A 22,488-nucleotide genomic window follows, 5' to 3' on the forward strand; every position below is an offset into this window, starting at 1 on the left:
GCCACCCCCCCCCCCCACACTCTTCCCACTCTGTACGCACCACAGTAGACTTCCTCTGACGTAAACATGTCCCCACATTCGTAAATGACAAAACTGTTCTAGAGTGTGACATTTGAGGCAGGCTATAAGTATAAAGGGAGGCCTAGGCAAGCTAGTACTTGCTAAGTCCCAGCTAATTCCTAACCAGCAACACACGCTTCCTAGCTGATCGACACCATAGCTGGTACCGGCGACCTGCTGGCCATCCATGTCAGACACACACACACATTTCCTCCCATATTACCACAATAAAATACTAAATAAAATCCCGTGAAGCTCACAGTTGTCTTGACGGGTGCTGGCCTGGTGCCCCCGTGGGCGGAGACGCCACTGCACCTCAGCCAGGTGTATGTTAGTTAAGCATCTTAAGCAGTATGTTAAGATAAGCATCTTATTGCTTCTTATTTACAATTATTACTTAACCTATCAACGGTATAGGTTAAGTAATAATTGTAATTAAGAAGCAATAAGATGCTTATCTTAACATACTAAGAAGGTTAGGTAAGGTTGGTGTTTTCTATGAAGCTTTTCAAGGTAAACTAAAATATTCACAATCAATTAGTATGTCACCCATGCACTTATTAAATAAGCCAATATTGACTATAAGCAAGTGCGAGGAAGGGTTGCAGCCAGGGGTGAGGGACATAGAGTAGGGGGACAGCCAATGTCCACCTACCACACTGCTGGTGAGCGTCCAGGTGTGTTGTGCCTCATCAGTTGTCACCCTCCTGCTCGCTACACTCACCCTCGCAACCCCCTGACATTATACAATATGTTTAATGTATTGTTATCAGTGATATATGTTATATTCAATGCGCAAGACGTGGCTGAACCTCGTCAGCTGGCGTCAAGACCTGGTGAAACACCACTCACCCGGTGAGGCAATAACCACAACTGATCCACTTGAAGACACCCATTATAATCCCTCCAGAATTCATAATTAATTACCCGTTGTTTTATGCAGTGCCAGAGTTCGATCCCGGATAGTCCAAGTGGCTGGCCACCGTCCTCACACATCAACTCTATGTTCACATCCACCTTTCATGTGCTATAAGGCTATACTAACTTAGCACTTTTTCCTAATAATAAGCCTATGTTCCTTTCCCTGAAGGATGACAAAGAGAGCTTTTTAGTGGAATGGTATAACGGAGGGACGATGAGTGTGGATAGTGTCACAATATTCACAGTGCACGAAGATATAATAGCTATAATTGGCAGCATAATATAGCATAATATAGCACAATATAGGCTGTTGTCAAGGTAGAGGCGTAAGTCATCACTCCTCAGTCATGCTGCCACCAGTTCAACCCCGAGACAATCTCTCTCACTTAACATTTTATTTACTGGCTTCTTCGGAGATCTGAAATTAGTCCTGAAAAAAACGTGTCAAATCTATACTCTAGGATACAATGTGTGTTTGCCTGTCTGTCTGTCTGTCTGTTTGCTTGTCTTGTCTGTTTGCCTGTCTTGTCTGTTTGCCTGTCTGTCTGTCTGTCTGTCTGTTTGCCTGTCTTGTCTGTTTGCCTGTCTGTCTGTCTGTCTGTCTGTCTGTCTGTCTGTTTGCCTGTCTTGTCTGTTTGCCTGTCAGCGCCACCAGGAGGCGCCAGAGTGGAGGGTGTTGGAAGGTTCCAGAGTGGAGGTAGAGAGAGAGAGAGAGACACCTGGCGCATGTAAACAAACACACGTGGCAGTCTTGCCAATACACACCTGCGAGCCGCCTGTACCATACCTGCTTCTAACGGGTCGCCGTCAACAGTAAAATATACTCACTGTGGTGGATACTCACTGTGGTGGATACTCACTGTGGTGGATGTACGGTAACTGTGGTTGCTCTGCGGACCTCAATGTGTTCTGGGAACATTTTGGTCGATGCTTCGAGCCACGGGAACTTCGTCTGGACCGGTGGCCACCCGTCCACCCGGTGGCCACCCGTCCACCCGGTGGCCACCGCGACCCGGGATAACAACGGGAGTACTGTTGTGTGTTCCTAGGTGTTTAGTCAATATATGACACCCGAAGGCAGGTGTTTGCTCCCTCTCAGGCACACACCACAACACCTTCCATAATATGTGTTGTTGTTGTTCTGGGCACCATTGTTCCCTCTCATGGTGCCTATGTTGCTCCCTCGTACAGGTATTAAACACCAGAATGTGTAAATATCTGTTGGCAAGGGGCCTGCATTCAAAGACACACTCACCTACACTCAAGAAACACTCACCCACACTCAAGAAACACTCAAAACACACTCAGCTATACACAAGGAACACTCAAAACACACTTACCTACACTGAAGACACTCACCCACACTCAAGAAACTCTCAAAACACACTCAGCTACACACAAGGAACACTCAAAACACACTTACCTACACTGAAGACACTCACCCACACTCGAGACACACTCAAAGACACCTGCACCCATCCTTTATATATGAACAATGTGTGTTATCAGAGCACATATTTACCACACGTATTATTGATCAACTGGCACATTGGGTCAGTAGGTGACGCTTCCAGAGACATTATTCCAGGAAGTGAGGGCGCACTCGGGCGGCTCTGCGGCAAGTTCCGGGTGAGTAGCGGCACTCAATTGCTAGTGTCATACGTCACGCTAGTTGTCAGCTCACTCTCTGCGCTTACTAGTTAGTGAGCTACAACTAGCAGTCATGTCAAGGTGTGTGGGGTTATGACTCTTCAATTTGCTGTTAACGTGAGCATTGGGACAATGCACTATATTTATCATCGTGGAACGTGAGGAGGATTGGCTATTTTGAGAATGTCTTTCCTGGTAATGTGTTTCGTGTTGTTGCGATGGGGCAATGTTAAGACCAGTGTACATCTTGAGTTGTCTTGTGTTGTGGTCGTGATTACTCTCATGATGTAGTCTTGATCTCTCATACTGTAGTCTTGATCTCTCATACTGTAGTCTTGATCTCTCATACTGTAGTCTTGATCTCTCATACTGTAGTCTTGATCTCTCATACTGTAGTCTTGATCTCTCATACTGTAGTCTTGATCTCTCATACTGTAGTCTTGATCTCTCATACTGTAGTCTTGATCTCTCATACTGTAGTCTTGATCTCTCATACTGTAGTCTTGATCTCTCATACTGTAGTCTTGATCTCTCACTCTCACATGCTGTAGTCATGACCTCTCTCATGATGTGGTTTTGACCTCTCTCAAGCTGGAGTCTTGGCCCATGTCATGATGTAGTCTTCATCTCTTTCTCATGACCTAGCCTTGACCTTTGTCACGCTGTAGCTTCTCTCACTTCCCACATAGTTGAAGGTACCCCTACAACCTTCCCTCACACACAGCCGAGGCAGGGAGCACAGCGAACTCCATGTAACACAAATGCTAACAAGCTTGAATGATCCCCAAGCCAATATGCAACCGAAAACTCCTCACCCCTGAATAATAATGCAAATAATTGGCTTGCGGACCATTCAAGCTTGTTCGTATTTGTGTTACTCACGTGACCCCAACACGCGAGGTGATTCGATGAAATATCTGTCCCCAAAATTGACCACCGAGTGCTGTCGGGGGTTGGGTTAAGGGTCTGACCACTTCCAATCCTTTTGAACAGTCAGTGTGGTCTAGCAGGTTAAGAACTAGATACGCTAAGGTGCATGGAGCCTTGGCTGTCTGGGTTCGAATCCTTCAGGGGTGAGTAGTTTTTTTTATATTATCACTGGTGATAATATATATACATACATACATATATACATATATATATATATATATATATATATATATATATATATATATATATATATATATATATATATATATATATACACGAGAACGAAGTGCAATAGCGTAATGATCAAGAAAAATAAAAACCCACTATTTTGAAAATACTGGGAAACATAGACTACATATATTCGGTCCCAATCAGGGATCGAAACAGGATGAAAAGGATCCCTAATCGGGATCCAAATACACAATCTACGTTTCCTCGTGATTTCAAAATTGTGGGTTATTATTTCCATATACATATATACAAGATTAATAATAAACAAAACACGTGATTCAGTTATGCGTAAGTATCCACACTGGAAAAATGAAACGCAAATTCCGAACGCTTTCGTGTTTCAACACATTATGAAGGAATACAGAGAATATACCTGAGTAGATCAAGATGCATAAACGTAGTTTCGATCAATGGTCACATGATTAAATGGGGATAGGTTGGTCCCTAATTCTTGGGATGTACTACACATACAATGATGTTTTACCATACAATACAATGTACATACAATGATTTGTGAATGAATGATACAATGTTTACATACAATGATGTTTTTTAAGACTACAGACCAATTATAAAGCACTCGAACATATAATCCTGGACTTTCATTAATAATATGTAATTCCCTACTTTTGTTTTTACTTTTTATGAATGAATCTTAATGTATATAAAGTAATGAATTAGATAATATTAATGTAAGACCAGGATAATATAAATTAGATACTTTTAGATTAGAATATCTGGTCAGGATTCCTCTGAGTAGACATTCCATCCTGGGTACAAACCTTGGAGCGTTGAATGACTGAGGGATGACTGGGGCATCTTAACAACCCTTTAACCTGCCGTCAGGCTCATGGCCACTTGTATTCCCCTGGACAAGTATCACTTGTCCAGTTCTCTGGACAAATGTCCAGGGTGATGGACACTTGTAGTCTGGCGTTACAATATTTTTCATCACAAGCATAACAGGGCAGATAATAATAATTATTCAAATTATTGTCAACATAGATGATAAATAGAGATTCAGTTGACCAAACTACACACACTAGAAAGTGAAGGGACGGCGACGTTTCAGTCCGACCTGGACCATTCTCAAGTCGATTGTGCTTGAGAATCGACAATCGACTTGAGAATGGTCCAGGACGGATCGAAACGTCGTCGTCCCTTCACTTTTTAGTGTGTGATTTGGTCAACATATTTCAGCCACGTTATTGTGACTTCGTCTGCAATGGAGATTCAGAATCCACTCTATTCCCAGAACCCGTCAAATCGGACAGTTCTTTCCAGGACCCGTTCCACAGCTAAGCTGTCTATCTCCCAGAGTCTGTTCAGTATCTCAAGTCTCTGTATTCTCCCTACAGGCCAGTCCTCTGAAGTGTCTGCCTGCCCCATTGTACAGATATTATATCTCTGTTGGCTATGTTTTAAGAAGTTCCGCCTGAATCTATCAATAACTTATACTAACCACTTGGGCTGGACGGTAGAGCGAAGGTCTCGCTTCATTCCGGTCAACGTTCATTCCCCGACCGTCCAAGTGGTTGGGCACCATTCCTTCCCCCCGTCCCATCCCAAATCGTTATCCTGACCCCTTCCAAGTGCTAAATAGCCACAATGACTTGGCGCTTTCCCCTGATAGATCCCTTCTCTTATATAAGTTTACATCACCATCAAATTAGAAGGAGGAGCAACAGCTGTTAACTTCACGTGCTTTGACCACACCTTCACGGGGAATGTGGACCAATGGGGTCCCTCTCCATGCTAGACCCATGGTCTTATTGGCTGTCCTGTAAACCAATTACATAACTGTGGTAATACACTCCACGTGGAGAGTCAACGTCTAAATATATCCTTCACGTGAGTCAAGTAAACTAGGTCAATGATAATTGAATCCAATTGGTTAAGATTATAATTGCGTAAACTTACTAATTTCGTTTTATTTCACCCTTGAGAGTTACCCGGCGCTTGAGAGGTAGTTTAGAACGCCTGTTTACCCAAGCTGAATGTCTCCCTTTCCTCTATATGTTTCTTCCTACGTTACACGGCAAAGTTACGATCACAAGTCGTAACTAGTGTTACGCAAATACCTACCAATCGTAGTTCTGCGTCCCATCCCCGAGTCTACAAGCCAAGGATGTCCCCACGTCTTGGATATCTACAGGCCGGTGACGTCTGTACAGCTACGGATGTCTAGGGGGGCTGGGGATGCGTACAAGTTAGGTGATGATGAAGAAGATTAAGCCACCCAAAAGGTGGCACGGGCATGAATAGCCCGTAAGTAGTGGCCCTTTGGAGCCATTACCAGTATCATTAGCTGATTCTGGAGATCTGTGGAGGTGCGACTGCACCCTACGGAGAGGTCGTGACCTCTGACACACACGCTAGGTGTTTGACAGGCGAGGCCAGGCGAGGCCAGGCGAGGCCAGGCGAGGCCAGGCCAGGCGAGGCCAGGCGAGGCCAGGCGAGGCGACCTGGTGAACCGTGTCAACCATGCGAGGTGAGAACACGCCACCAACACTCTTGTATTGATCAGTCTCATTCCTTCACCCGCGTCCTGACAGCCGCAGAAACCCTCTCCTGCTGCCTCTCTAGTCACTAATGTGCACGAATGTCACTTTCCACCACTGGTGAGAACCATCACGAGGCAGTGACCACCACTGGTGAGAAGCGTCACGAAGCAGTGACCACCACTGGTGAGAAGCATCACGAGGCAGTGACCACCACTGGTGAGAAGCGTCACGAAGCAGTGACCACCACTGGTGAGAACCATCACGAGGCAGTGACCACCACTGGTGAGAAGCGTCACGAAGCAGTGACCACCACTGGTGAGAAGCATCACGAGGCAGTGACCACCACTGGTGAGAAGCGTCACGAGGCAGTGACCACCACTGGTGAGAACCATCACGAAGCAGTGACCACCACTGGTGAGAAGCGTCACGAGGCAGTGACCACCACTGGTGAGAAGCGTCACGAGGCAGTGACCACCACTGGTGAGAACCATCACGAGGCAGTGACCACCACTGGTGAGAAGCATCACGAGGCAGTGACCACCACTGGTGAGAACCATCACGAGGCAGTGACCACCACTGGTGAGAACCATCACGAAGCGGTGACCACCACTGGTGAGAACCATCACGAAGCGGTGACCACCACTGGTGAGAAGCGTCACGAAGCAGTGACCACCACTGGTGAGAAGCGTCACGAAGCGGTGACCACCACTGGTGAGAAGCGTCACGAAGCGGTGACCACCACTGGTGAGAAGCGTCACGAGGCAGTGACCACCACTGGTGAGAAGCGTCACGAAGCAGTGACCACCACTGGTGAGAACCGTCACGAGGCAGTGACCACCACTGGTGAGAAGCATCACGAGGCAGTGACCACCACTGGTGAGAACCATCACGAAGCGGTGACCACAACTGGTGAGAACCGTCACGAGGCAGTGACCACCACTGGTGAGAAGCATCACGAGGCAGTGACCACCACTGGTGAGAAGCATCACGAGGCAGTGACCACCACTGGTGAGAACCATCACGAGGCAGTGACCACCACTGGTGAGAACCATCACGAAGCGGTGACCACCACTGGTGAGAACCATCACGAAGCGGTGACCACCACTGGTGAGAACCGTCACGAGGCAGTGACCACCACTGGTGAGAAGCATCACGAGGCAGTGACCACCACTGGTGAGAACCATCACGAAGCGGTGACCACCACTGGTGAGAACCATCACGAAGCGGTGACCACCACTGGTGAGAAGCGTCACGAAGCAGTGACCACCACTGGTGAGAAGCGTCACGAAGCGGTGACCACCACTGGTGAGAAGCGTCACGAGGCAGTGACCACCACTGGTGAGAAGCATCACGAGGCAGTGACCACCACTGGTGAGAACCATCACGAAGCGGTGACCACCACTGGTGAGAACCATCACGAAGCGGTGACCACCACTGGTGAGAAGCGTCACGAAGCAGTGACCACCACTGGTGAGAAGCGTCACGAAGCGGTGACCACCACTGGTGAGAAGCGTCACGAGGCAGTGACCACCACTGGTGAGAAGCGTCACGAAGCAGTGACCACCACTGGTGAGAAGCGTCACGAGGCAGTGACCACCACTGGTGAGAAGCGTCACGAAGCAGTGACCACCACTGGTGAGAAGCGTCACGAGGCAGTGACCACCACTGGTGAGAAGCGTCACGAAGCAGTGACCACCACTGGTGAGAAGCGTCACGAGGCAGTGACCACCACTGGCTCAAACCGGAACCCTTTTCCCTATGCTCAGACAGTCAGCTGTGAGCCTCATGCTCCCAGAACACACATTTGAACTTCTATGTAATCCAAGTCTTTTGTCTGTATTAGTTAATGCTTCTCTGACCACTTTGATATGTTCAGGCTGTTTGTAATCATTTGATGACGAGATCAACTTTGATATAGATTCCTCTCCTTCCTCTCATCTGGGCCGAGGACAGAAGAGCCTTTCAAGTCACCAGAGGTATTGTGATCCCTTACCACAAATATCTTTGACAACCAGATTTCGACCCAAAACCTTAACACACACACATATATAGTGCACCATTTTATATATATATATATATATATATATATATATATATATATATATATATATATATATATATATATATATATATATATATATGTATTAACCTTTCCTTCTTATCTGCACTATAACTGAACCAGCAACATTCTGTAACAGGCATTGCACAAAAAAATATAACACCTTACCTTCGTTTTGTTATGAATTCGTATAAGCTAGTCGTGCCTTCTTTTGATAATGACTTACTTATAAACTAATCTCTCGGCAATAGCAACAATCTCCACTCTTGTAATGTCTCTTCTACATATGAGGACATATACTCTTCGTTAGCTCAGGTACACAAACTTCGGAGATTTAAAAATCCTAAATCAATAGATTTTTTGTTTTTATAAAGAACGGAAAACACAGTCATCATATTACTTCCTTCTTTTGGCACCCACCCAGGCTAACGCTACACTATATGCAAATTTGTATCCACTGTAAATCAGGGGCAAGTTTGTCGGTTCAAAGTCAGTAATAAATTATTGTCATTGGAATGCGCCGCTGAACCTCGCACTCGCCTCACATACGGAGCTCGCTAAGATGCCAGCTGCTTCCTCTTTCTCTTATTTACGGTCTATTCATGCCCGTGCCACTTCTTGGGTGGCTTAATATTCATTAATCACCAATCTCTTTGAGGCCAGTTTTGTATAGCTTACAATACACCGCAGCTCCAAGACTGTCTCACGCCACCATAACTCCTTACATTCCTTCCTGGGTCACACTATAGTGTCTCCGACCATGTGTTGGTTTTCCTCCTAAGAAAGCTCTCTTTTGACCTCGAAAATGTAGACTCATCACTTGTCTCGCTCCCAGTTGATTGTTTGAGATATGTCTTATCCTTTCATTTCTGCATTGTTTTCTTTGGTCAAGTATTGGGTTGGCCACATGCTATCGCTGGCCAACAGTTCTCATGCTTAATTTGCATCCCTAGTGCAAGATCTTGACTGCGTGCCCGACCTCAAAGGCCACATTCCAGAAGCCCACTGACACAGCTATCCAAATGCAGCCATACTTCCTACAGTTGCTTGCCAACTGACTTGCTTCCCATGTTGGAACACAACACTCCCTCTCAACATGCTCTTTTGATTGACGGAGAACAACTGCTGCTGATCTCATTGGTTCATCTCAAAAGTTTGCTTCTGATTGGACAACAATTTGAATTCAGCCATCCACGATATGACAAAAGTTTGTTACTAAACCGGCGCGTTAACTGAGCTAGACCCAATTTACCTAGGTTAACCAAGCTAAATAATTATTTAAAATGAATTCTAACTTAACGCGTAATTAACCTGTGTACACGTGTTCCAGTAGTTGTAATACTATTTACAACAGATCATAAGTCTGTTGATCTAGGTTTTGATGAACTACATGTAAAAAGAAAAGTTAGCTAAATAAGTCGGGAAAATGAACTGTTGTGACATATGCTATGTACTGTGTGAATTATTTGGTGGCGTCCATATGGTTAGTGGTTACCTAGCTCCTTCAGTCACCGGGATACAGTAAGGTGAGGCCGGGTCTTTAGTGTGAGATCAGGTTACTTTTTTCACACTTGTGAGTGACGGGGAAAATTCACGTCCTTCAGACACCGTCTCAGTCAGTTATTTAAGATAGTCTGTGTGTTTACAATTCGATTATTGTGTGTTTATCTTAGTACCTCTTCTCCCCGCCAGGTGGAGTCGTGGAGCTGCGCACGCAGTTATTACCGCTGACAACATCTACAAGAAGAAAACGTCAGTTATTGAGGTTATCCCTAATACCAAGCAACGCAACACCTGGTCACCATCAACACAACACCTGGTCACTATCAACACAACACCTGGTCACCATCAACACAACACCTGGTCACCATCACACAACACCTGGTCACCATCAACACAACACCTGGTCACCATCAACACAACACCTGGTCACCATCAACACAACACCTGGTCACCATCAACACAACACCTGGTCACTATCAACACAACACCTGGTCACCATCAACACAACACCTGGTCACCATCAACACAACACCTGGTCACCATCAACACAACACCTGGTCACTATCAACACAACACCTGGTCACCATCAACACAACACCTGGTCACCATCAACACAACACCTGGTCACCATCAACACAATCTACAATCTACATCTACTACCCACAAGTCGGAATGCCTCCCCCTGTTGACCTGAAACTCTTGCACCCAGTAACGGGAAAGGCGGCCCGTGCGATGGTCGATGATATGGTTAATGGAGGTGTTGCAGCCTCCAAGGAGAAGGACGCCATGGAGGTGGAGAATGTCTTCCGGGAAGGTGGGCCCAGGAAGAGGTCTGGTGACAGCGAAGCGGTGGAGGCCAGGGAGACGCGTGGAGGTGACGGAGACCAGGGTAGGGAGTTAGATCAGGTGTTGCAGTGGGCGGACAGAGGCGGCGCCTACGAGAGGTTGCTGGTATGGGCGTGGGTGGCACCCGTGTGCCTGCTGGCTCCCTGTGCCTACCTGAACATCCTGTTGATGATCTACCTGCCCCCACACACCTGCGCCCTCCCACCGCCCCCACACTCACTCTCACACGACGCGTGGCAGAATCTCTCCATCCCAAGGTCAGTCTCTCCTCCTCACTCTACACGTTAATAACTTTTCTATTGACCTGACGGCCGCTAACGCTAGTGGGCCTCGACGGGGACAGGAAGCCGGCGGCTTGTCAAAGGTCCCCCCATTTGCCTTGATGATCTTTTCCAGTTTTTTTTATCATTTAACAGTTTTGACACTTACGGCTTGGGCGGGTAGGCGGTTCCATGGGTTTATAACCCTGTGGATGAAAAAAGCGTCTCCAGTTTTCAGTCCTTCATGTACAGTTTTCAGATGAACTAAACTTACGTATATCTATGCTTACAAAATTAATAGGTGTTCAGATGTGAACACACGAGGCTTTAAAAGTATTATTATTAAATTATTAATAAGTAAAAGTTAATCCAACGTCACTCTTTTTAAGGGAGTTAACCCTTGTGCTGTGGTAAGTGTTAACACATGGGGAACTTTTGTAGATCATTACGCTCACTGTAGACTGTAGTGAGGACTCTAGAGAATAGTCTATTCTCTATTCTCACCTCTTCTCTAGGCGAGAATAGAGTCTAAGACTCTATTCTCAGACTGCAGACTCTATTCTCTGTGGTAATGAGTGAGCGGTGTATCAGTAAGGTCGACGCCCAGCCTCACTGGCCGAGGACCATCACTCTTAAGGATACGAGGATGAGGTTTGTATTCTCACGCGCGTTTGTCATACTGATATTATTACCACAATGAACCACCACTACCACTACTACCACCACTACCACCACCCATCCCCCGGCGACCCACCACCATCACCCACGACCTGCGTATGAACATCCCTGAACAAAAAATACCCACCAACACCTACAACTGTGACCTGCATCATCACCCACGACTATGACCCACCACGACTCATCACGTCCTACCACAACCCACCACACCACCCATCTACATTCCCCCTCCAGGGACGACTCCGGGAAGCTGAGCTCCTGCACCATGTACGACTTCCCCGCGGCTCTGAACAGCTCCTCCTCCAGCAGCTTCAGCACCAACCAGACCCTGCAGGAGCAGACCTACCTGGCGGCCGCTTTGGCGTGGCAGCAGACCAACCAACACCCGCCTCCAGCCACACTGACCACAGGTGAGTCAAGACGACCAGGTGAAGACATGTGAGTGAAGACATAGGTGAAGAGAGAGAGAGAGAGAGAGGGGGGGGGAGACAGTGAGGGAGGAGAATGGGAAGCAGAATGGAAGGGAAAGGAGTAAGGTAGGCTTACGGATGTTCAGGAAAGGTTAGGGGGTAGGAGGTGTTGTGGAGGGACAGGGGGGGGAGAGAGGATAGTGAACAACTGTACTAATCCCTGATCAATGAGGTGGATCGTATAGGCCTATATGGCTCGAGCCTACCGACTCAATATATTCCATTGCAAATGAAACCGGCTACATCCGGTGGATAATACACATTCTGGTGCTCACACAAACACACACACTGGTGCTCACAAACACGCACTCTGGTGCTCACACAAACACATTCTGGTGCTCACACAAACACACACACTGGTGCTCACAAACACGCACTCTGGTGCTCACACAAACACATTCTGGTGCTCACACAAACACATTCTGGTTCACACAAACACACATTCTGGTGCTCACACACACACACTCTGGTGCTCACACAAACACACACTGGTGCTCACACAAACACACACTCTGGTGCTCACATAAACACACACTGGTGCTCACACAAACACACACTCTGGTGCTCACATAAACACACACTGGTGCTCACACAAACACACACTGGTGCTCACACAAACACACACTCTGGTGCTCACACAAACACACACTGGTGCTCACACAAACACACACTCTGGTGCTCACATAAACACACACTGGTGCTCACACAAACACACACTCTGGTGCTCACACAAACACACACTCTGGTGCTCACACAAACACACACTCTGGTGCTCACATAAACACACACTGGTGCTCACACAAACACACACTCTGGTGCTCACACAAACACACACTCTGGTGCTCACACAAACACACACTGGTGCTCACACAAACACACACTCTGGTGCTCACACAAACACACACTGGTGCTCACACAAACACACACTCTGGTGCTCACACAAACACATACTCTGGTGCTCACACAAACACACACTCTGGTGCTCACACAAACACACTCTGGTGCTCACACAAACACACTCTGGTGCTCACACAAACACACACTCTGGTGCTCACACAAACACACACTGGTGCTCACACAAACACACTCTGGTGCTCACACAAGCACACACTGGTGCTCACACAAACACACTCTGGTGCTCACACAAGCACACACTGGTGCTCACACAAACACACTCTGGTGCTCACACAAGCACACACTGGTGCTCACACAAACACACTCTGGTGCTCACACAAGCACACACTGGTGCTCACATAAACACACTCTGGTGCTCACACAAACACACTCTGGTGCTCACACAAACACACTCTGGTGCTCACACAAACACACTCTGGTGCTCACACAAACACACTCTGGTGCTCACCAGGCCGTGGGTGTTGGTGGGCTTCCTTCAGGAATTTTATGAATATATAATAATGTTATGAAAAGAATAGAGGCGGAATGCGGAGCTCCTTAGTCAATATTTATGTCTAGGTCACAAGCTGTGACTGGGAGGGATGGATAGAGGGAGGGAGGGAGGGGTAGGCGGAGGGAGAGACAGAGAGACAGAGAGAGAGAGAGAGAGAGAGAGAGAGAGAGAGAGAGAGAGAGAGAGAGAGAGAGAGAGAGAGAGAGAGAGAGAGAGAGAGAGAGAGAGAGAGGGAGAAAGGGACTCCTGGCTCCTCTCTCCTCTCCAACAGCCTCCTCTCCAACAGCCAGACTTACGCTGCCACCAACACCATTACAAAGTATTACAAATTAACTGCACCTGCAATAGATCATTACATCTAAACTCAGCTCTTTGTTTATGGAATGTTGATGTCTGAGCAATCAATGTAAAACGTGGATTTGAATTGAAGTTTTGGTTAATTCTTTCTGTTAAACTACCATCCAACCCATCGTTACTATTGCAACCATGGCTACTAACCACAACGACTGTCAATACTAATACTGCTACTATTACATCAACTAATACAACTACTACTACCACTACCACTAATACTACTACAATGTTATCACTACTCTTGATACTAATACTTCAATTGAGAATGCTACCATTACTGCTAACAATATTGTTACCATGTCAACACTACCGCCACAACAATAAAAAGAAACAGGATTTGGTATGATTCGCCTGTCAGCGACTGTCCGTATCTCTTTGGTATCCTTTCCCAGAGTGTGTATTCGGCTACGACTTCGACCGCACGCATTTCCAGGAGACGGCGTCGACAGAGTTCGGGTGGGCTTGTGGAGGGGCGGTGGGCATCCAGAGAGTCCTCCGCGCCTCCATGCTCGGCAACCTCTTCGGCTGCGTCGTCTACGGCGCTCTGGCCGACAAGTAAGTAGCAAAGCGTCTACGTATAGTCACGTAGAAACACCTCTTTCATCTCTTTTTCACCCCTACATTGGGTCCTCTCTCTTCCCTACCCCTTCTTCCGTCTCCATCTCGTCAACAAGACCCTATTCCATCCCCAACCCAAGCCCCACCTGCCTACATCTTCCTTCAACCCAGGCTCCGCTGCGGCCGGCCTCAAAGCCACAGTCGTATTTTGTTTGTACTGTGTAATCATTAGGTTGTATTTTCGTAGACATAAATTAATATTATTATGTATTATATTTTGTGTATAGTTAAGGCTAGCATAGGTTGGTGTTATTTGCTGATTACTTATGCCTCCAAAGTATACAAAATGTCTTATATGCAGTCCAAGATTGGACAAAATTTAGATGGTTTAGTGGAATTTAAGTACCACAATTTGGGAGCATCTTCGAACTATTAAGTATGGAAGGAAGGAAGGAAACTATCAGGAGAAAGTGCCAAGCCATTAGACTATATAACACTTGGAAGGGGTCAGGTCAAGACAAGGATTTACCAGGTTGATGTACTCTTCCCATCCCAAATCCCATGATTTGGGATGGGACGGGGGGAAGGAATAGTGTCCAACCACTTGGACAGTTGGGGATTGAACGCCGACCTGCATGAAGCGAGACCGACGTTCTACCGTCCAGCCCAAGTGGTTGGGCAATTAAGCATTGACCTCGGTCGGTTGGACGAGGTCCGTATGCTCGTGACTGGACAAAAACACTTCAAATTAGGTCCTGGTCAAATCACGAGAGCGTCATGGACAACTAACCAGGGCTATAGGTCAGTTAACCACACCTGTTTTCCCCCTGGACTCAGCGAGTTAACAAGATTTTGCTTTATCATAAAAGAACTATCCGGTTAACCCAGCCAGTCAAACAATAAGGAGCTGAGGCTGTGTTGTTGGACGAGGCTGCGCTCTCAGTGGGTTCCTCGCTGTGGGTAATCAATGATAATTCGCAGGATTTGCTGTTTGCGTGTATAATAATCCGGTGATTTTCACGGATTACTATAAGGCCTCCCGCAACCTTAATTAATTAACAAAGACGCACGTCCTGATCCGAGACGGAGACATGCACTGCGAGATGATGAAGTACAAGCATGTAAGAACAAAAATTGTACAAGAATGTAAGAACTCTTGTATAAATATATATATATATATATATATATATATATATATATATATATATATATATATATATATATATATATATATAAGTACTCTCTCAGTACACGTACACTGTACAGTAAGTATTGTGGGGCCACAACACTGTATGGACCCAATGCTATTATCATAATGTTATTGTTAAAGCAATGTTATAGAATTGACCTCGGCCAGATCAATTATTATTGTTATTTACTATAATTATTATTGAGAAAATAAGTCGAAGCCATGACGAGGATTCGAACCTGGGAGTACCCAGTGTGCTGGTTCTAATCCTCATCATGACTTCTACTGATTTTCTCACTGATACATCATGTTAATGTGATTTCTTTGAGCATTATTATTATTACTATTATAGTACTTACAAGTATTATGAATACTAAACACTAGAGTTATGCTGGGTAAAATAAATTGAAAATTTAAGTTTAAATTGGTCTCTGGTTCGGCAACCACTTTCTTCTTTCTCAATGATGATACGTTTATAGAAAACGAATAATAGCAGGAATGTAAAGGATAACTTGTACTTTTCTTATTTAATTCCAGTTGCTATACGTTTAATTAATATTCATATTTTTATTTTAGTGATTTACAAATAAAACTGTCTTCTGCATACATGTTTGAAACATCTGCCCCCTCCCCCCACCCACACCACACAGAAGAGTAATTAGCAGTAAATATAGGTACCTGGGAGTTAGACAGCTGCTACGGGCTGCTTCCTGGGATGCGTATTCACCTAGTTGTGCTTGCGGGGGTTGAGCTTTGGCTCTTCGGTCCCGCCTCTCAACCGTCAATCAACAGGTGTACAGATTCCTGAGCCTACTGGGCTCTATCATATCTACACTTGAAACTGTGTATGGAGTCAGCCTCCACCACATCACTGCCTAATGCATTGCATGTGTGTGTGTGTGTGTGTGTGTGTGTGTGTGTGTGTGTGTGTGTGTGTGTGTGTGTGTGTGTGTGTGTGTGTGTGTGTAGGCCTGGACAGGAAGTATGCCATTGTCACCCTGATGTTGTCCCGTCTCACGTGCCAGGGTGGGGCGACGCGGCGTGTTCCTGCTGCTGGCGGTGAAGGTGGCGGTGCTGGGGTCGGTGTACGTGCTGGTGAGGGGCATGTGGGTGGTGCTGGCACTGCGCTTCCTCATCTCCATGGGTCTCCCTGTCATCTACCAGATTGTCATCATCTCAGGTAGGGTACAAAGAAACCAAGTGAATATATAACACAAGAATCAACAATAATAGTCAACGAGAGCTAGAGTCCGACCGGATCTCTCAACTGGCACCCCCCCCCCTTTCACTTCTATTCCACGCAGCTCTGGAACAGGTACGGGACGAGCGCCGTGGGATGGTCACCTCTCTCTCCTCCATCTTCTTTTCAGTGGGTCAGTGCCTGCTGGCACCCATAGCCTGGCTGACCGGGCACTGGGTCACGCTGAGCCTCGTTACCAGCCTTCCTGCCCTCCTCGCACTCGTCTACATCAGGTATACCGTATCTCACCTGCTCGTTAATCACTTGTTGATGACCTAATGGCTATACCACGGTTACAATGTTCTCCATATTCTATGTTTGGATTATTCTTTGTATTTACATCGTCATTTTTCGTCTTAGATTCTTTCATGTCTTCTTAGTCTCGTCTACCGATAAATTCAGCTTTTTTCTCTATATTTATCTATGTTTTTTTTCTTGTTCCCTTTCTCTGTCTCAGGGTGATCGAGGAGTCCCCGCGGTGGCTGGTGGCGCGGGGCCGTCTGCAGGAGGCGGCGGCGGTGCTGCGGCGGGTGGCCAAGATGAACAACCTCGCCCCAACCAGCCACGATGTGATGGCCAGGCTACGTATGGTATGGTATGGAGAGGGGGAGAGAGAGAGAGAGAGAGAGAGAGAGAGAGAGAGAGAGAGAGAGAGAGAGAGAGAGAGAGAGAGAGAGAGAGAGAGAGAGAGAGAGAGAGAGAGAGAGAGAGAGAGAGAGAGAAATTTAGGGGGCCTCGTAGCCTGGTGGATAGCGCGCAGGACTCGTAATTCTGTGGCGCGGGTTCGATTCCCGCACGAGGCAGAAACAAATGGGCACAGTTTCTTTCACCCTGAATGCCCCTGTTACCTAGCAGTAAATAGGTACCTGGGAGTTAGTCTGCTGTCACGGGCTGCTTCCTGGGGGTGGAGGCCTGGTCGAGGACCGGGCCGCGGGGACACTATAAGCCCCGAAATCATCTCAAGATAACCTCAAGAAGAGCAGATGAGAGGGAGAGACGGGGACGAGGGTCGGATGTGAAAGAACAGTGGATATATATATATATATATATATATATATATATATATATATATATATATATATATATATATATATATATATATACCAAAATTCTTCTGTTTTCCTTACCAATTTCCCTTAATGTTACAAACGTATTCGAACCGAGCAACGTAACCCTCTCTATTCATTATACGTGACAATCTGTGACGTATAATGACACGACGAGGCAGCAGGTATGTAGCCCGTGTCATACCCCGTCTTAACACTCACATCACCCCATTATAACTCTAAGGTGAAACTACAAATATAAAAATACCCGCTGAGGTCTGATTAACACCTTTTATACCCTCTGTAATCCTTCTTGCGCTACCGCTCACAGCCTGAGTATAGGGTGCATAATAAACTACCGTTTCAAGGATGACTATATGCGATGCACAATACAGTAGCCGCCTCCAGCACAGTATTCTAGCATGTGGCTCCGTCTTCCCCCCGGGTGTGGCAGGCGTGTGGTCACCCTGAGGAGGACGCGCCTGCTGCTGACCGGACCAAGTGTGGGCCCCTGGGCGTCCTCTCCCTGGTGGTATCTTACCCTCGCCTCGCCTCCAGGACCGCGCTCATTACTGTGTGCTGGTGAGTCCTCTCTTGCGCTACGGTGACTTGTGTGTGTGAGTATGGTGGTGGTGGTGCGCTCTGAGGTGTTCACAGGCTCCTGAGTCACCTTCTAAGCCTCGCCTTTCGACATATCAGCAACTTGATGCAAAATAGTCTCTCATTTTTCTTATAATTTGTAGCTATAAAAGCTACATTATGTAATCAATTTTGCTTCCACAAAGCCTAATCCACATAACATTTATATGTAACTCTTTCACTTTCGCGTCTCCGTGACGCATTTGTGCCTCTAGTTTCCATCTAGTGCTCTTGTTTCTTGCTTTGAACATTATTTCTTTGTTCGCCTTGTTAATTCCAATTAGTATCGTTTATGTCGTTGTCATGTCATCTCCTATTTTTTTCTCTATTAGTGTGGTGAGGGCCGGTTCTCTCAGGGCTCAGAAGTGAGTTTTGTTGCACATAGCTGGAACATATCAAGCTCTGTTTTGAGGGTACTCTAGTTAGAGCTCCATGCCTGGGGATGTATATTTATTAGTTTGATTCATCTAAGTTTGTATGGAACGTTGGGGAAGGTTATCTAGGTGAGTCTGGGTGGGAGAGGTGACTCACTGGGTGAGTGAGTCTGGCAAACACTTCCGGTCTCATCCTCATCCAGGCAGTTGAGTTTCTTGTATTGATATGTGTTTCAATCTAGTATCTTATTCCCCCTCAAACACTTGTTTTGTCAATTCTTATTCGTAACATATTATGTGTTCATATTATCATTCCTAGTCATTCTTATAGATATATTTTGGGTCCAAATTTCCATGTCTTCCTTCCCCTCCTCCTGCTCCTGCGCCCATTCGCTTTCTCATCTGTTTTAATCACGTGTTGCACTCCACCTTCTCATCCACACTCGCCTCCCATATTTCTCATTTACCCCTTGACCTCATGTATCCCTCACTCTACCCCTCCACCCATATCCCTCACTCTACCTCTCCACCCATATCCCTCACTCTACCTCTCCACCCATATCCCTCACTCTACCTATTATACACCTTCCCGTTGGTTGCCCAGGACGGTGAACCTGGTGCTGTACTTCAGCACGACGATGAAGTACCCGTACGTGCTGGAGAACCCGTTCGTGGGCTGGTTCTGCACCTCGGCCATGGAGGTGCCGGCCAACCTGCTGGTGCTGGTGCTGTTGCCTCGGGTGGGCCGACGGACCCTCCACGCCTCCGTCATGGCCGTCACCGCCACGGCTCTCCTCGTGGACGCTGCCCTCCTCGCCCTCGGTGAGTGTAGGGGGAGAGGTGAACATAGAAAGTGGGAGGAGGAGAAAGAGAAGGGAATTGCCGGGAAAGCGCCAAGCCTATATAGCACGGGGAAGGGATCAGGATAAGGATTTGGGATGGGACGGGGGAGGGAAAGAATGGTGTCCAACCACTTGTGGACGGTCGGGGATTGAACGCCGACCTGCATGAAGCGAGACCGTCGCTCTACCGTCCAGCCCAAGTGGTTGGACAGGAGGAGAAAATGGTCGAAGGGAAAGAAGCAATCAGAGAGGTTCAACAGACATGTGATATGAAGTCAGTAAGATAGATAGAGAGAGAGAGAGAGAGAGAGAGAGAGAGAGAGAGAGAGAGAGAGAGAGAGAGAGAGAGAGAGAGAGAGAGAGAGAGAGAGAGAGAGAGAGAGAGGAACGAGTCAGCAGGAAGGAAGGTGGGAGGTGATGGAAGAAGAGTAAGAATAAGGGCAACAAAGAAGATGTAAGGAGAGAGAATGAGACACAAGGAAATGATCAAAGGGAAGAGTCAGGGCCGTAGTATAATGATTGAGAAATGGGTAAATTACTCATATTTTCCCAACTAAATCCCCCTTAAAAGTTTCCTTAAAAGTTCCCTTAAAAGTGTGTTCTCTCCTAAGAAATGTATTTCAAGGTATATTCTACAAACCAATAAAATAGGTTTTGCCATGGTTTAAAGGAAAGATTTTTAAATTAGATTAAAGGAACGAGGAAGGTTTAAAGGAAGTTAAAGGTTAATAACTAATTACATCTTTGTACGCCATCAAAGTATTAAAATAAAACTTTGCACCACGACAAAACATATTTTATTGAAGATGTAGTAAACACTTTTAAATAAATACACTTTTTTTTTAGAAGAAAACACACTTTTACAAGACAAAAAAGGAAATAATGTTTACACTTGAGTAAATCAATTCAATTTTCCCCAGGAAGGAGGCAAAAAAGTTGGCAATCTTCCCTATGGGACTTTATATCCACCAGAGGCTAGATCTTTACATCCACCTATCCACCAGAGGCTGACCTTTAGACCTCACACATCCACCAGGGGCTAGATCTTTACATCCACTCATCCATCACGGGGACGGAAGGATGGAGGGAGGGATTTATCAAAGGAAAGCACCAAGCCATCACAACTATATAGCCTTTTGCAGGGATCAGGATAAGGATTAGGGATGGGACGGGGGGGGGGGGGCTAAGAATAGTGCCCAGCCACTAGGACGGTTGGGAATTGAACGCCGACCTGCATGAATTATGAATACCGTCCAGGCCAAGTGGTTGGAAGTTAATTTCTTGAACAAGTCCAGTTTGCTTTACTGTACGTGTGTGGTGTGTGTGTGTGTGTGCAGGCTACGAGGAGCGCCACAAGGCGGTGTCGTCGCTGGTGCTGGCGGCCAAGTTCTGCTCCTCGATGACCTTCCTGGTGACCTACCTGCAGGCCGCCGAGCTCCACCCAACACCTGTCAGGACCTGCGCCACGGGCTTCGCCTCCCTCGTCGCTCTCACCTGCAACACCTTCAGCCCCAGCATCATCCTCAGCATGGTTGGTATATGTGGCCTTGTGTGGGTGGCAGCGATGTGTATATATATCCCTTTCAGATGTATGTGATTGTCTCAATAAACGTACTTAAACTTGAACTTGAGGGCCCTGTGAGGCTTTGTAGGTTTGTAGTTAGTGTGGGAGTGTTCTGTGAGATATTGTGCGTAGGTGGTTAGTATGAAGCAACACTTTTTTATAGTATTGCAAATTGCCTTTGCCATCCTGCAGGCTCGTCCATGGCACAGTTACCTCCTGCTTGGGTGTATTGGGATCCTGGGGGTGCTGTCCGCCTCCCTCCTGCCGGAAACCGCAGGGCGACCCCTCCCCCAGACCCTGGAGGACGCGGAGAACCTCCACAAGACGGCGCCGGTGCCCCACAAAAGCGGCCGGAAGAAGCGAGTGGAGGCCGTCGTCGCCGCCGCCACCGCCAGGGACAATAGAGCTGCACCTCCCTTGCCGGATAACAGTGTCGTCATGAAGGTCCTCAACCAGGGACACCTCACTGAGACCATTATATAAATACCTTACGGGCTATTCATGCCCGTGTCACCTCTTTGGTGGTTTGATCTTCATCAATTCATCAGTCAATTTTCCAATGCGGGCGTCAGTTACAGCCCCGATCCTGTGCCAGGTAAGTCCACTACGTGCTCACCATAACCCGTGCTACTTGCCCCGCTCCTGTGCCAGGTAAGTCCACTACGGGCTCACCATAACCCGTGCTACTTGCAACTTTTGCTCCCAGTAGCTGAATCTAAAGCAACATATTTCCATGTGCATGAGGGTGGAACGCTGGAAACATGGATTCAGTTGTCCCATGGGAGTAACATATGCGTTATGACCCACTCACTTTGAAGCACAGGTTTTGGTATATAGTTTGTCTAGTAGAACACTAACATAACACAGCCTCTTCTGGGAGTCACGGAGGCCACTTTCCATGTTGATACACCAGTGTACCATCAAGGGATAACGGAATTCACAATAAATCTTGTTGAAATATGTGTTTAAATATCATTTGTGTCGGAGTTGGCGCCTCTACATGACAGTGGGAAGCAGAGACGATTTACCCTCATATATATAAATGAATATTAACACCAAATTACCACTGCCGCTTAGTGTGGTGTCTCGCACAACGGACACGGACTCATGATAAACATTACAGAAACAGCTCTGGTGAGTTATCTGTATGTGGGCAGTAGGG

The 22,488-nt window shown here is 46.7% G+C and overlaps 3 protein-coding genes across 4 annotated transcripts in view; 2 read left to right on the top strand and 1 right to left on the bottom strand.

Moving 5' to 3' along the window:
• LOC123744891 (protein mono-ADP-ribosyltransferase PARP12) overlaps window positions 1-22,488 on the bottom strand; it is a 167,346-nt gene that overhangs the window by 16,241 nt on the left and 128,617 nt on the right. The window lies entirely within an intron of this gene.
• Window positions 6,395-8,104, top strand: LOC138355999 (repetitive organellar protein-like). Its single transcript, XM_069311545.1, has one exon. It carries the CDS (start codon window positions 6,395-6,397, stop codon window positions 8,102-8,104), a length of 1,710 nt encoding a protein of 569 aa, XP_069167646.1.
• LOC123744888 (solute carrier family 22 member 7) lies at window positions 9,921-22,276 on the top strand. 2 transcript variants are annotated; one of them, XR_011224176.1, is made up of 11 exons: window positions 9,921-10,961; window positions 11,877-12,052; window positions 14,267-14,429; window positions 16,647-16,801; window positions 16,926-17,094; window positions 17,319-17,451; window positions 18,362-18,489; window positions 19,525-19,742; window positions 21,100-21,293; window positions 21,519-21,921; window positions 21,978-22,276. XR_011224176.1 is itself a non-coding variant. In XM_045725104.2 (10 exons), exons 1-10 carry the CDS (start codon window positions 10,531-10,533, stop codon window positions 21,807-21,809), a joined length of 2,058 nt encoding a protein of 685 aa, XP_045581060.2. In that variant the 5' UTR covers window positions 9,921-10,530; the 3' UTR covers window positions 21,810-22,276. The 2 variants fall into 2 exon arrangements, 1 of the variants encoding a protein (XP_045581060.2); XM_045725104.2 differs by having other exon boundaries at window positions 21,519-22,276.

Source organism: Procambarus clarkii, chromosome 70, assembly GCF_040958095.1.
Source record: "Procambarus clarkii isolate CNS0578487 chromosome 70, FALCON_Pclarkii_2.0, whole genome shotgun sequence".
NCBI lineage: Eukaryota > Metazoa > Arthropoda > Malacostraca > Decapoda > Cambaridae > Procambarus > Procambarus clarkii.